This window comes from Canis lupus, chromosome 10 (assembly GCF_011100685.1).
Source record: "Canis lupus familiaris isolate Mischka breed German Shepherd chromosome 10, alternate assembly UU_Cfam_GSD_1.0, whole genome shotgun sequence".
Classification (NCBI taxonomy): domain Eukaryota; kingdom Metazoa; phylum Chordata; class Mammalia; order Carnivora; family Canidae; genus Canis; species Canis lupus.
The window spans coordinates 12549386-12564623 of NC_049231.1; the positions used below are offsets into that span (position 1 = coordinate 12549386).

General features: G+C 49.8%; 1 protein-coding gene across 1 annotated transcript in view; it reads left to right on the plus strand.

Moving 5' to 3' along the window:
- The first annotated feature begins 5930 nt into the window (after positions 1–5930).
- The window catches only part of KCNMB4 (potassium calcium-activated channel subfamily M regulatory beta subunit 4), a 59519-nt gene continuing 50211 nt past the window's right edge, over positions 5931–15238 (plus strand). The window contains exon 1 of the mRNA XM_038550006.1: positions 5931–6430. Coding sequence (XP_038405934.1) covers positions 6095–6430 — 336 coding nt within the window. The 5' untranslated portion in view covers positions 5931–6094. The remainder of the gene's footprint in view (positions 6431–15238) is intronic.

Sequence of the window (15238 nt, forward strand, 5' to 3'; positions counted from 1 at the left end):
GTGTTTACAACTACTTTGTTCAAGCCTGAATTTCTAACAAGCTTATCTGAAACTTAAATATTACACTTAATCTTTTCCATTTAAAACCGTACTACTTACATTTGCTATGCATCTAAAAAAGAGTTATTTTCCACACAACTGATTCAGAATAAAACTGGAGGAACTGGTTAAGTCACTACACCCACGTCCCCCTTCACAGGTTTAACTGTAGAGGTTTTGACCAAGCCTAACTCTACTTGAATGTTAAGTGTGCACATCTTAAATCCAGTTGTATGACCTACACTTCTTTTTTTTTTTTTTTTTACTAAATACAGACATTTCTTAGAGATGATACCGTATAGCAGAAAATGGGCCTTTAAATCTGGCACCGTCAATATGTGTGTAGCTTTGCTTAATCTCTTGTTCCCTCTTCATCTTCATGATGAAGATTAAATTAGGGCATTTGTTCACATCAGGTGCTCAGTATGTCAGCCAATCTTTCTAAAGACAAATACTGTCTCAGCCACTGGGGTTGGAAGTACTCTCCATATTTTGGAGCAAGTCAATTTGGAATAAAAATCATAGAATCAAGAATCTTCTAGTCCAGGGGTGCCTGGGTGGCACAATCGGTTAAGCATCCAACTCTTGGTTTTGCTTAGGTCATGATCCCAGCGTTGTGAAATCGAGCCCCGCATCAGGCTCCATGTTCAGTGTGCAGTTGGCTTGGGACTGTCTCCCTCTGACCCTTCCATCATTGCCTCCCCGCCCACCAGTTCTCTCTAAAATAAATGAATCTTAAGGAAAAAAAAAAAATCTAATCCAACCAATCCAACCCTTTCACGTGAGGAGGAGGAAGCAATGTAAGAACATCAATTATTTATGTCAAATAATCTAGTATTAAATTTGGGGACCCAAACCTTTCACCTTCTTGCTTTCCAAACCAAAGCTGATTTCCCTTTTAACTGCCTATGTGTATATATGATCTCCCATAGAAGTTCACTTCTATTAACACGAAAGATAACAGGTGGTAAGAAGTTAGGAGCTCTAGCCACACTTCCACTACCATATTATGAATTTACTAATATGAAGTGATTGTGGTTTTTGCTTCCCTTTCTCAGCTGCACATATAAAGGCTACATGCAAACAAATCTGAACCTAAAAATATATCTTTAGTAATCATTCTTTACAAGTCCAAACAAAATGCAGTCTTTGAGAGCTTCCTTTCCTGCTTAATGTTGAATTAGGTGATATTTAAGATCCCTTCGTGTTTTAATCCAAGTATAGAAATAGTGTTCTCCGTAAGAATTATATGCTCACTACACTGGGTAAAATTTATGGACAGGGAAAACAAATGGAAAAACAAAGTGGCTACCCAGGAAATATTTTTGGATTTAAAATTCTGAGACAACTATGTAACATTCACCATGAAGCATGGCAAGAAAGTTTTCTGATATCAGCAAGCCGGAAATGATTTGGTTCGACTGTAAACATTTTAAGTCAAGACTAAACGTGGAAACAGTTTTCTATGACAATAAAACTGTCAATGGTGTAAACTGAATGAAAATATAACATTTCCTATATTTTCTTTGTTGTGTCACTCATGCTTTCATTCATGTTTATTCTTATCTAATTATTCTGGTTTACAAACATCTAAAACCTAGTCAGAAAGTGAATTTTATTTTTAAAGATTTATTTATTTATTCATGAGAGAGACAGAGAGAGGCAGAGACACAGACAGAGGGAGAAGCAGGAGCCCGACGTGGGACTCGATCCCGAGTCTCCAGGATCATGAAGGCGGCGCTAAACCGCTGAGCCACCCGGGCTGCCCGGAAGGTGAAATTTAATGAGGAAAGGTGATGATATAATATTAATTTTCTCTCCTATGGACTTAATTCAAATGTACAGTAGCAGTTTGTTGTTGAAAAACTTGACAATACACCAATTTTTAAAACAGCGTATAAACATTTTCCCAACATGTTCTAAATTCCTCTCTATTCCTAGGATACCAAGGCTCTCCTTATGATAACTCTTTTTGGATAATTCTTTTAATAAAAGTATATATACATTTGAAATTGTACATTGCAACTTCAACACTGGTCACAGGGCTTCCTGAAGAATACTGATCATGAGACCGAATTCTAAATAACAATGGTTTTAAATATTCTTGCTCAGATAGGTCTTATTTTTCTCAGAGAAAGAACATCAAGGCTTGGCTAGGATGTTTCTCCTGAAAACGTTGCTGCAGATGATGATGGACACCAAGTAAGTTGGTCTGGTTCTGCGTATCAGAACCATTTTTTAAATCTGAATTTAATTGGTGGCAAGCATGCATAGAAAGAACTAGCTTTTATTTCTGTGCTGCCTCTGCCCTCCACAGGAAACAGGATGCTAAGTGACTTCGGAGCTTAGTTAGCATCTCTGAGATTCCAGGAGTTCCTATCACTAACCTAAGAGTCCACGGTGACTCTTTCCAGAAAACTGAGGGGCTTCTTAAATCTTAGGAATGGGACACGGCAGTTCCACCTCGAGCAAATGAAATTTATAATAACAAACACTGTGTTCCATTAGGGATAAAACGGAAATTTATTTAATGTGGGAATTCTTTGGATAGGTTTGACTCTCAATCAAAAAAAGACATGGAGATCATGAAAGGGTTCAGAAGAGAAGCAGAGCTAATTTCAAAATAGGAAATAAGGGCGAAAAGCACATGTTTAAAGAAGAAGGCTAGATGGCAACAGTGTCTTCAACTACTTTAATTATAAGAAAGGAGAGTTACTAAATGCAGGGCCCCAGGGGGGAAATGGGATTTAAAAGCCCTTAAGAACTGAGGATAAATTAATACAGAATTTTCTGATACTTGAAGACCATCTTGCTGCAGTTTTGAGGCAGAGGGTGCACTCACCGAACTCTTGGGAGCTCTGGAACCGTGGAAAAATTAATTACCTTTATTAAATTATCTTTAGGTGCCGCACCCCTGGTTCCTGAGCACTCCCAGAGGCCTGCCTCCAGGTTAAGTTGCTCGGGGGGGGGGGGGGGGGGGGGGGGGGCCAGGGGAGCAAAACTGCATCTCCTTACCTGCCCACACCGCCCCAGGGCTCAGACGGGCCGGAGCGGTGGTCACAACCCCCAGCGGGACACAGAATCTGGCCAAAGATCCCTGATTCCGCATCAGGCCGCCTCAACTATTAAACTACCTTTTCCTTTCAGGGAATGTAATCACGAACAATCGTCCTTATGCCAACAGAAAGGGGGGGCAAAAAGAATGCTTAGGGAAGGAAATCGACTGTCTCAAAGCTTGAAAATTAAAATATATTAAACAGGGATCCCTGGGTGGCGCAGCGGTTTAGCGCCTGCCTTTGGCCCGGGGCGCGATCCTGGAGACCCGGGGATCGAGTCCCACGTCGGGCTCCCGGTGCATGGAGCCTGCTTCTCCCTCTGCCTGTGTCTCTGCCTCTCTCTCGCTCTCTCTGTGACTATCATGAATAAATAAAAATTAAAAAAAATAAAATATATTAAACATTTAATATTTATATATTAAGATATAAAGCGCCTTCGTGATTTGGAAGTTTTCTAAGCCCTGTAACTTAATTTTGTTTTTGTTTTTTTCCCCCCAAGAAAAAACCGGGTCTTCGTGTAATTAAAGTTGCTTTGCTTCTTGCTTGGAAACACTGCCACTACCCCATAAAGGAAGGGGCTGCCTCACGGGAAGGTACCAGAGCTGCGGCCGGCAGGTACTCACGGGCAGTCAAGCAACCTCGGAAATCCGGGCTGCACGGTCCTCAGGGCACGTCCGCTGGGACGCCCGGGGCGAGAGCGGGTCACCGTCTGCCTCCGCGGGGCGAGCATCCTGACTCCACAGCGCAGAGCGCTCCACCTGGAGGTCACGGCGGGAGCGCGGTTTGCAGAGAGAGAATTCGGAAAACAACAAAAAAAAAGGTCACGGAGAGCAGGGAGGCCGGAGGTGAGCACAGAGGGGGTCGGGGGAGCGCCTGGAAGGGGTGGGCGAGCCCGGCGCACCCCCGGGGCCTGCTCGCCGCTGCCGCCCCGCCCCAGGTGCGGGAGGGGGGGCGCGGAGGGGGGGAGCAGGCTGCAGGGGGAGGCCGCGCGGGGCGCCGGGTGCTGCCGTCGAGGCCCGGGGCAGCTCGCATCTGTCGCCCCGCCGCAGGTGCGGGGGGGGGCGCGAGGGGGGGGGGGGGGGCGCGGGGAGAGCGGGGCGCGGGGAGGGTAACAGGGCGCGAGGCGGGCGAGGTGCCGCCGTCAGGGAGCGGGGCGCGGGGGGGGGCGGGGTCTGCGTCGGGGGGGGGCGGTGCTGGCCGTCGGGGGATGGGGGAACGGGGCGCGGGGGAGGGGCGGGGTCTGCCGTCGGGGGGGGCGGGGTGCTGCCGTCGGGGGATGGGGAACGGGGCGCGGGGGAGGGGCGGGGGTCTGCCGTCGGGGGGGCGGGGTGCTGCCGTCGGGGGATGGGGAACGGGGCGCGGGGGAGGGGCGGGGTCTGCCGTCGGGGGGGCGGGGTGCTGCCGTCGGGGGATGGGGGAACGGGGCGCGGGGGAGGGGCGGGGTCTGCCGTCGGGGGGGCGGGGTGCTGCCGTCGGGGGATGGGGGAACGGGGCGCGGGGGAGGGGCGGGGTCTGCCGTCGGGGGGGGGGGGGGGCTGCCGTCGGGGGATGGGGGAACGGGGCGCGGGGGAGGGGCGGGGTCTGCCGTCGGGGGGGCGGGGTGCTGCCGTCGGGGGATGGGGGAACGGGGCGCGGGGGAGGGGCGGGGTCTGCCGTCGGGGGGGCGGGGTGCTGCCGTCGGGGGATGGGGGAACGGGGCGCGGGGGAGGGGCGGGGTCTGCCGTCGGGGGGGCGGGGTGCTGTCGTCGGGGGATGGGGGAACGGGGCGCGGGGGAGGGGCGGGGTCTGCCGTCGGGGGGGCGGGGTGCTGCCGTCGGGGGATGGGGGAACGGGGCGCGGGGGAATGGGCCGTGGGGAAGGGGAACGAGGCTCGGGGTGGGGGAGCGGGGCGAGCGGGGCGCGGGGGGGGGCAGCTGCCGTCGGGGGCCGGGGCGGGGCCCTGCGGGGCTGCGAGCTCTCCGCAGGTTCCCTTCGGTCCGGGCCCTGGGCCAGCCGAGCCGGAGTTCCCACCCGCTCCCGCCCGCTCCCGCCCGCTCCCGCCGCTCCCGCCCGCTCCCGCCGCCCTCGCTCGGCCCCGCCCCGCGCCGCGTGCAGCGCCCACTCGGCTGCGCTCCGCCCGCGTCCGTCCCATCGCGGCGGGGGGGAGGGAGGGGGGTCGCCGAGGGGGGCGGCCGAGGGGGGGCGCCGGGACCCCGTGCCGACCGTGGCCGCGCTCGCAGGGCGGGGAGGGGCGTGGGGGCGTGCCCCTCGCCGACCCTGCCGGCCCCCCGTCGCCCCCCAGGTGCCCCCCTGCCCGGCCAGTCCCCGCCGGGAGTCCCAGCTTCCCGCCGCTCCGGGGCGCGACGCCGTCCGCCCGGTTTTCGGTTTCAACTTTCCGTCCTCCAGGGACGCGCGGGCTTCTGGGGCACCTGCGGCGCGGCCGCCGCCCTCCGCGCTCCCCCCTCGTGCGGGAGACGCCCCCGGGCGGGGCGGGGCACCGGGGCGGGGCCACCCGGGGCGTGGCGAGGCGGGACGGGGCGGGCGGGGCACCGGGGCGGGGCGCGGGGCGGGGAGCGGGGGGCGGGCGGAGCCGCCTGCGGGCCGGGGAGCCCCGGGCTCGGGCGAGCGGCGCGCCTGCCCTCGGGGCGGCTGCCCGGATCGCGGCGCGCGGGCGATGGGGAGCGGGCGGCGCGGGGCGGGGGGGGCGGGGAGCGCGCGGGGGCGGCTGGCAGGGGGCGCTGGAGGCGGGAGGCGCCCGGGCGGCGCTCCCCGAGGGCGCAGGCGGCGCTGACGCGGCGGCCGCTCGGCGCGGGGCCGGCGGGCGGGGGGCGGGGGCGGGGCGGGGGGCGCTGGCGCCGGGGGCGTCGCGGGCCGCGGCCCCTTTGTTCTCGGCTCGCCCTCGCCGCCCACGGGCCTGCTGTCGCGGCGGCGGCGGCGGCGGCGGCGGCGGCGGCGGCGGCTCCTCCCGCGCGGGCGGCGGCGCTCGGCGCGGGGCGCGGGGGGCGGGGGCGCGGGGGGCGATGGCGAAGCTGCGGGTGGCGTACGAGTACACGGAAGCCGAGGACAAGAGCATCCGGCTCGGCCTGTTTCTCATCATCTCGGGCGTCGTGTCGCTCTTCATCTTCGGCTTCTGCTGGCTCAGCCCCGCGCTGCAGGACCTGCAGGCCACGGCGGCCAACTGCACGGTGCTGTCGGTGCAGCAGCTCGGCGAGCTCTTCGAGTGCACCTTCACCTGTGGCGCCGACTGCAGGGGCACCGCGCTCTACCCCTGCGTGCAGGTCTACGTGAACAACTCCGAGTCCCACTCCAGGGCGCTGCTGCACAGCGACGAGCACCAGCTGCTCGCCAACCCCAAGGTAGGGCGCCCCGCCGGGGAGCGCGGGCCGGGGGGGGGGGGGGGGGGGGGGGGGGGGGCTGTGCCCACCTGGAGCCGGGGCAGCGGGGAGGTGGGAGGGGGCCGTGCCCACCGGGAGCCAGGGCAGGGGGGAGGTGGGAGGGGGCCGTGCCCACCCGGAGCCGGGGCAGGGCATGGGGGTTGGGGGGACTGTGCTCACCCGGTGCCGGGGCAGGGGACAGGTGGGGCGGCTGTGCTCACCCAGGGCAGGGGCATGGGGGTTGGGGGGGCTGTGCCCACTCGGAGCCGGGGCAGGGGGCAGGTGGGGGGGCTGTGCTCACCGGGAGCCAGGGCAGGGGGGAGGTGGGAGGGGGCCGTGCCCACCCGGAGCCGGGGCAGGGCATGGGGGTTGGGGGGACTGTGCTCACCCGGTGCCGGGGCAGGGGACAGGTGGGGCGGCTGTGCTCACCCAGGGCAGGGGCATGGGGGTTGGGGGGGCTGTGCCCACTCGGAGCCGGGGCAGGGGCAGGGGGCAGGTGGGAGGGGGCTGTGCTGACCCGGGGCAGGGGCATGGGGGATTGTGCCCACCCGGAGCCCGGCTGGGGCAGGGGGACTGTGCTCACCCGGAGCTGGCCCAGGACGTCCCGGGGGGGGGGGCGGGGTGGCACCCGGAGCTGGGCCGGTTGTGGCCCCGCGCGGCCCCCCCGACCCCCGGCGCCCCCACCCGGGGGACCCACGTGAACACTCCGCGGGGCGCCGGGGTCCGGGGGGCGGTGCCGGCCGGGGAGCTGCGAGCGGGCGCGGGGGGCGCGGGGGGCCGGGCGGCGCCGCGCGTGCCGGGGACCGGGGAGCCATCTGCGCGCAGAGCAGCGAAACTTACTGAAAATAGAAAAGCCTCCGTGCGATGTACCGAACATTCCTTCCCTGGCAACTTTTTATCGTTCTCAAAAGAAAAAAAAAAAAGGGAAAGAAAAAAGGAAAAACCTGGTTAGGACTCCAGGGATGCAGAGCCGAGGACGGAGACGCAGGAAACTGGTCCCGGGGGAGAAAAACACTTAAAAAAGCCGCGTCCTCGGCCTGTGAACTACTTGAGCTGCGTTAGTAGAGCTGCTTCTGCAGGAAGGCCTCGCTCCTCTCTCCCTCTCTCTCTCTCTTTTTTCTTTCTTTTCTTTCTTCCCTTTCCCTTTCCTTTTCCCTTTCCTTCCTTCTTCCTTCTTCCTTTCTCCCTTTCCCTTCTCTTGCTGTGTTGTAGTTGCTGAACCATTGAGTCAAGGTGTGTTTCCCCTTTAAAGTTCCCGCCCTTTGCGCCCCGCTGCCGACCAAGCAGAAAAACCATCCAAAAGGCAATGGGTCTCGTGTGCACAGCAACACTTTGTTAAATGTACAAAAGAAAACATTTCTCTATTAGCATTTTAGGAGAACTTAAAACAGACCCGTCATTTCTCTGCAGGAAGACTCCAGGTCTCGTTTCCTCAACAAACAGTAAATTCTTGGATTTGAGAAATTTAAAAAAACAAGGAATTCCTTAAAAAAAAAAAAAAAAAAAAAAGACTCCTCTTTTAAAAAGATGCTTTTGGGGCAGCCCTGGTGGCGCAGCGGTTTAATGCCGCCTGCAGCCCGGGGCGTGATCCTGGAGACCCTGGAACGAGTCCCATGTCCGGCTCCCTGCAGGGAGCCTGCTTCTCCCTCTGCCTGTGTCTCTGCCTCTCCCCCCCAGGGCAGGGGGGAGGTGGGAGGGGGCCTCTCATGAGGAATAAATAAATAAAATCTTTAAAAAATGCTCCTGCCAGTGAATGTAGATTCATTTCACTTAGAAACGAAGATCATATCGAAGAAGTAGACCTAGAGATACAGATTTAGATAAGGCATGATGTTCAATGTCAAGGCATGACGTTCAATGTCTTGAAGAAGCCCTGTCTCAAAAACAAACATAGGTCAATGTGATAAAACCCAGGAATCTCTAAAGAAATCTTAGAGACATCACTTTGATTCAGGGTTAAACCATTAATATAAAGCACAGTGCCAAGCAGGAATAGAGATGCAGCAATCATCTGATACTTCGTCATTTAGGACGCATCGTTGTAACTGGTGAAACACTGCTAATAGGATAGTGATTCGGGGACCGCCTGGTGGATCAGCAGTTGGGCACCTGCCTGGGCCCAGGGTGTGATCCTGGTCCCGGGATCAAGTCCCGCGTCGGGCTCCCCATGAGGAGCCTGCTTCTCCCCCTGCCTCTGTCTCTGCCTCTCTCTGTGTCTCTCGTAAATAAATAAAATCTTTTAAAAGAAAAAAAAAAGATAGTGATTCAGGCCCTAATAATAAATTATGTACACAAATACCAGTAAATGGCTAATATCTAATCAAGACATAGAGAAGTTAGGATTTACTGCAAAAAGCCTGCTTTGTAATTTCCAGGCAATTTTGAAGGACCTGGCAAAAAAACATAAATTGGGATCATTAGGATATAGATTTTTACCTCCCTTGGAAGCAGTCATGATGCTTTATGTAATGCTACAGTTTTGTCTTTCTCTTTTTGTTGCAAATAGTCTGTTTTCTTCAAGTGCCAGTCCAGATCCTGGCAACAATTGTTTTGAAGAAGTATCCAGACAGAATGACATTTTAGGAAGTATTCAAGAAATGACAGAATTGGAGAAAGATAACTATGCTACCAAAAAAAAAAAAAAAACGTGATGAACCCCATGCCGGTCCATTTAGTCAAGGTTTCCTTAGGCCGGCCAGTCAGTGCAAATTGTGATTACATTAAAGCCTTTAGAGAACAGAGGTTTGTTCTTTTGCAGTCACCTTTCTGCTTTTGGACAATTAAATGCTCCATTTGGAAATTCTTGTAAGCCATCAGTGATGGAAAAATTCAACAGCCGAAGCTCGGTGCCAGAGTCCAGGACAGAAGCAGACCGTGTGCACCGTCCTCTCGTCTTAGGCAACACCCGTCGCCCCTTCCCGTGCCTCCTGGCTGCCTTCATCTTTTCTGTGCCTCACGTTACCCACGTATCGAAGGCCTAGGTTCCCTGCCCATTCCAATGTCCCCCGATTCCCTTCCATGCTGCAGATCCTAATCACCTTCCGCCTTTTTCTTCTTTGCAGCCAACTACCGTAAGAGCCCACTTAGGATTTCACTTCTTAGGGAGAAAAGAACAGGGGCTCCCGCCCCCCACTCCTACCCCTCCCTTGAGTTTGCTGCCTCGATTTAGTAAAAGGGAGGGGAAGGGAAAAGAATATTGCAAATGTAGACTTCTTAAGCCACAGACTACCAAAGAGAATGATGTGAATCAATGTGACCTTTGACTAATATTCTCTTTAAAATACCTTTAAGTGTTCCGCGTATTTTATGTTTTGGATCCCGTCCATATTGTCAGGGGTAATCGGTGTATCTATCCAGTCCCATGACGTAGTATTCAAGTCAGTTGGTTAAACGGGACCTGCTCTGGGATTTAACCACAGTGAAATCTCAATGTGGGACCAGCTCCTGTGGCTGCTCTTCCCATCACTGCATTATTCCTGAGGGGCCTGCAGTTAGTTGTGTGGGCTGAGAGCTTTGGTTCTTAACCCTGGCTGCCCATTAGACTCACTGGGGGAACTTTGAAAAGAAATTCTGGTGCTTGGGTCCCACCCTCAGAGATTTGGACTTGGTCTTGGGAGAGTCCTGAAGGTGGTTGGTTTTTTAAAAAAGTTCTGCAAGTGACCCCAATGTGTAGACGGAGTCCAAAACCACTGGCTTAGAAAACATACTGTGCAAGAAAAGTGAAATAAGAACCAAAAGGATTCATTGTGATTAATACCTGTGTTCTCAGGTTCAAAGATGTTACTGATGCTACTGAGTACAGGGAGCTGGTGTAAAAGGAGGGTCTCAAGGAAATTCTGAAGGAAGAGAATCATTTAACGTTCATGTAGAAACGATCATCTAAAATTGGTTTAGTATAAACGGAATGAACTTACACAGTTCGTTTGCTTTTTGCATCAATATATACATTGGGTGGCCAAGAAAAGATGAATTTTTAAAACTACCTCTTGTATGTGCAACAAGAGAGAGTGGGTGATTAGAGGCTATATGTTTTATTTTTGCTTCGAGGGTTTTTTTTTAAATTTCTTTCTCTGGTCTGAAAAACCTAGACACAAAGGGGAAAAAAATCTGTTTCTAAGAAACCAGTATTGTGAAAGGGAGAGAAATTCATTGAAGAGAAGGAAGACTTTAGACTTTGAGTGTTTTCTCCCAAACTGGATGTCCCTAACTGTGCCCTTGTAGCTTCCCGTCACCTTCTTGGGACCTCCCCATCCTTAGGAGCCAGGGTGCCCTAAGCCCCCGTGCCCCACCCCACCCCCCTTCGGCCACACTTCCTGCAGAGGCAGTGAGGTCTGCTGGGGTCAATTTCTGAACTCCATCCCTGAAATAAATGTTCAGTGTGATATACTTTGTGCTCTCGGGAGGCCCATCAAATGAAGACTGAGTAATAAAAGGCTAAGCTGGCTCGTGAGGATTTCTCTACTATCTTTGTTTCTCAAAGATAAACCTGGCTTGCTGTGGTTTTTCCTCTGGTGACTATGAAATAAGTTTTGGTACGTAGGTAAAACTCAAGTCTGCCAATACTTGCTTAGCACCTGGGTTCAAAGAACAGAGCCAGAAACGGGAGCACATCTTCGAATCTTATGATCAAAGAACAGGGTGAGAAACAGAACGACAGCCAAGATAAGTGTATTCATTTAACGAATATTTGTTAAATGCCTACTTTGTGCTAGGAGTGCTTGCAGGTTCCGAGGCTAGAATAGAGATCGAAATAAAGTCTCTGCCCTCGTGAGGTTTATGTTTTGGTAGATGGCGACAGACAAGATGTAGATTTATAAAGTCATGTCGTGTAGTGATAGGTGTGTAAAGAAAAGTCAAGCAGGCATTAAGAGTGCAGACCGTGGGGAAAGAAATGAAGGGCTACCCTTCTGCATAGGCTGGTCGATCAAGTGACATCTGTACAGAGACCTAAAGCAGAGGCATCAAGGACATAAAAGAGTCAATCATGTGGCTTTCGGAGGCTGAGGGAGCAGCGAGTGCACAGGTCCTGGGGCAAGTGGCTGCTAGGCTAACGGGAGGATGACAATAAGGCAGGACGATAGCAAGCAAGGTGGAAAACAGTGGGAGGTGAGGTTAGGCCTTACAGAACAGGAGGAGGGCTTTGGATTCCATTCTACGGGTGGTGATAAGCTGTCCGACATTAAGTAGGACTGGATTATAATCAGACTTAAACTTCTAAAAAATGCAAATGAATCCCTCTGGCGGCTGAGTTGGGAATAGAACTTGTATGTGTTTGTGTGTGTCCAGGTGTATGCCCATGCTCACTCGTGCAAGGGGAGAGATATGGGGGCAAGATAAAAAACAAGGTGTCCCATGGGGAAGGGGAATCATGATGGTAGCTTAGATCAGGAGGGAGCACTGGTGAAGGTCACCGATGGACTGGTCAAAGATGTCCCCACAGTCTGTGTTGAGCACAACCAGGTGAAGGGAGGTGATTTTTTTCCTGGATGGGAAAACTAGAGGAGAGTAGTTTTGGAGGGGTGTGATTGAAAAGCTAGGGTTTAGTCTTAGATCCGTCTAGCAGACACACAAGGGAGGATGAATCCATGTGTTTCTGCCCTCAATGAGATCATTCTCTAGCAAAGAACACAAATAACTATCAAAAAGCCTATAAATCCTATAAGGAAGTCCAAAGGCCATGATATGAACATCTAGGGAGGGAAGATTAGGAGAAGAGCTTCATGGGAGAATGAAACATTTGCCATGAAATTTTGAGAATGAATAGGATTTTCATCTTGGGAGGAAAAGTAGACAGGACTGAAAAGAACATCAAGGAAGAGAAGATGACAGGAGCAAAGCTGTAGAGCTGCATGAGGTACAGGCTGTGGAATCATCAGATGGACCATGTGGTTGGAACATCCGATGTGGAGAATGGAGCCCGTGGCTAAGGCAGGAGAGTAAATTGCGATCAATAATGTTGAAGTCCTTGACAGCCTGCATGGGTTTGGTGATATTGGGAAACGCTGATAGGAAGAATAATGCACCCCCTCCACCAAGATATTCACATCCTAATCCCTAGAACCTATGAATATCTTATATACGTAGATATAAGTATAATACTTGGCATGGCATAATTGGTATAATACATGGCATGGTATAATACTTGTTCCATGGCAACAGGGAATTAAAGTTACAGATGGAGTTAAGGTTGCTCATAAGTTGACATTAAAACTGTTAGATTATCCTGGCGCGGGCCAAGGGTAATCACAAGGATCCTTTAGTGTGGAAGGAGGTGATCAGAGTGATGCACATGGGACAGACTCAACCAGCCATTGCTAGCGGTATATACAGAAGGGGGCCATGAGCCAGGGAATGCAGGCAGCCTCCTTTTCCATGGAAGCGGGAAAAGACAAGAAAATAGATTCTCCCTTAGAGAATCCAGAAGAGAGTTCAGTCCCCGCCGGTGTCTTGATTTTAGTTCAGGGAAACCCGTTTGAGAATTCTGACCGTTAGAATTTACGATAATACATTTGTGTTGTTGAAGCCATTAAGTTTGTGTTAGAGCAACAAAGGGAATCTGATACAGGAGCCAAGGAAGGTTTTTGAGTAGGTGAGTAATAATGATTTGGTATTTGAAGCTGTGGCCAGAACATTAAAAATCTACCTATATTACAGCTCTTTACAAACAGTCTAATCTGCAGACTACTAGACTCCTGTCCGAGATTACTTATCATGATCCATCTCTGAAATCAATTTATTGTGTATGAAGATTTCGGTTATTTCTAGAACCCCCCAAAATTATATATCTAAAACACTAGTCAGAAACTTTTCACTTTTACAAAAGAGATTTATTATGTTACAGTATATTTTGGTTACATTTTGGGAAAAATGCATTTATTTTATCACAAACTTACCTCAGTTATAAAGCTTTCTACAAGTTGTTGACACATTTTGTTTATTTAAATTTTTTTTGGCACTCATCAATGAATGAAGATGTATTTTATTTACCCTGGGTTCAATTATTTATTTTTTTTAGTCTCCAGCAGAGTTTCATATTCAGTTGAGTTCCTAGATAAGTAGTATATACATTTATATTAAAATTACCATAATTATTCAAGTAAAATGCTGAACAGAATGGTTTTTAATATTATATATGTTTCTAACTCTTCCTTATGCTGTGACTTAGATATACTCTAGGTCACAAAAATGTGTAAAAATTTGTACTTTTGAGTTGTAGTAATATCCTTTTATTTTAAAATAATCAGTGTCATATAAATTAGTGACTTTTATAAACTAATTTAAATACGGTTATTTCATGCATTTGCTTTGTTTTGTAGCAGAATCTAGCAGATTGGGTCACTAGAAGGTGCCTGTCTATATACTGAAGCATATGTGAAGGAATATCCATTCATCTCATTCTCCTGTATCACTCATCTGATTGGTACAGCAGACTAAATGGACTCCGAAACCTTATCCAGTGTCCAGTTACTAGTTGTAACCTAACTATATAACAGTAGCATATATTGTATCTCATTTAGAGAAAATTAAATCCTAGAAACTTAAATCTTACAAGTTTAACCCAATTTTTCCTTTGTAATAAATACATGTACTTAATGGTTTTTATCAGAACTTTATTTTAAAATGGTTCTGAAGAACAGAAAACCAGAAAATAATACTGCTTAGTAAAAGCTAAGTTCTCAATTTTGATTATAATAGCTTTCTGTTTTCTCTATTTCAAGGGTAAAAATATCAACAAAATTCATCTTTATCTCTTTAAAACCTGCTTCTATTCTGGACTCTTGTTTTCAATGGTATCATTATTCTCTGCTATTAATGCTTATAAAAATTTTCACTGCCAGTGTCCTAGTCAGGAGCATTATTATCATTTGCTTTCATTATTTCAATATCTTTTTGCTGATCTCCTTATATCTAGTACATTTTTTCCTGCAAACCAGGGGTTTCTCAAAGTGTTGTCACTGGACCAATAGCAGCAGTATCATCTGTGAATTTGCTAGAAATTCAGATTCTCAACTCTCATCCTAGGTCCTGGGTTCCCAAAATGTAACCAAAATATACTGTAACATAATAAATCTTTTTGGTAAAAGTGAAAAGTTTCTGACTACTGTTTTCGATACATAATTTTGGGGGATTCTAGAAATAAGTGAAATCTTCATAAACAAATTGATTTCAGAGATGGCTCATGATAAGTAATCTCAGGAAGAGTTAAGTAGTTTGCAGATTAAATTGTTTCTAAAGAGCTGTAATATAGGTAGATTTTTAATGTTCTGACCACAGCTTTAAATACCAAGTCATTATTACTCACTGAATCAGAAATTCCACTCCAGTTTCTGGCTTAGTAGTTCTATGCTGAAGCTCAAGAATTCATACAGTAAAAAATTATATAAATAGGTGGGGAAAATGAAATGATATAAAGCAAATAATCCAAAAGAAGGTAAGGAAAAAATAAGATAGTACATTTAAACCCCAATTTATAAATAATTATATTAAATATAAGTGGACTAACTTCTATTTAAAAGACAGATTATAGACTGGGGAAAAAAAAACAAACTCAAATATATGATGCTTTTCACAGTTAGACATAAAATATAAGGACATAGAACAGTTAAAAGTTAAAAGATGGGAGACTATACATATAAATATCAACCAAAAAGAAAGAAAAGAAAAGCTGGAGTATTTGCATTGTATCCAATAGAGTCTCAGGCAGAAATTTGTTACTAAATAAAAAGGGACATTTTGTAATTGTAAAAAATTCAATTATTAAATATTAGGATATACCTAAAAATATAGACT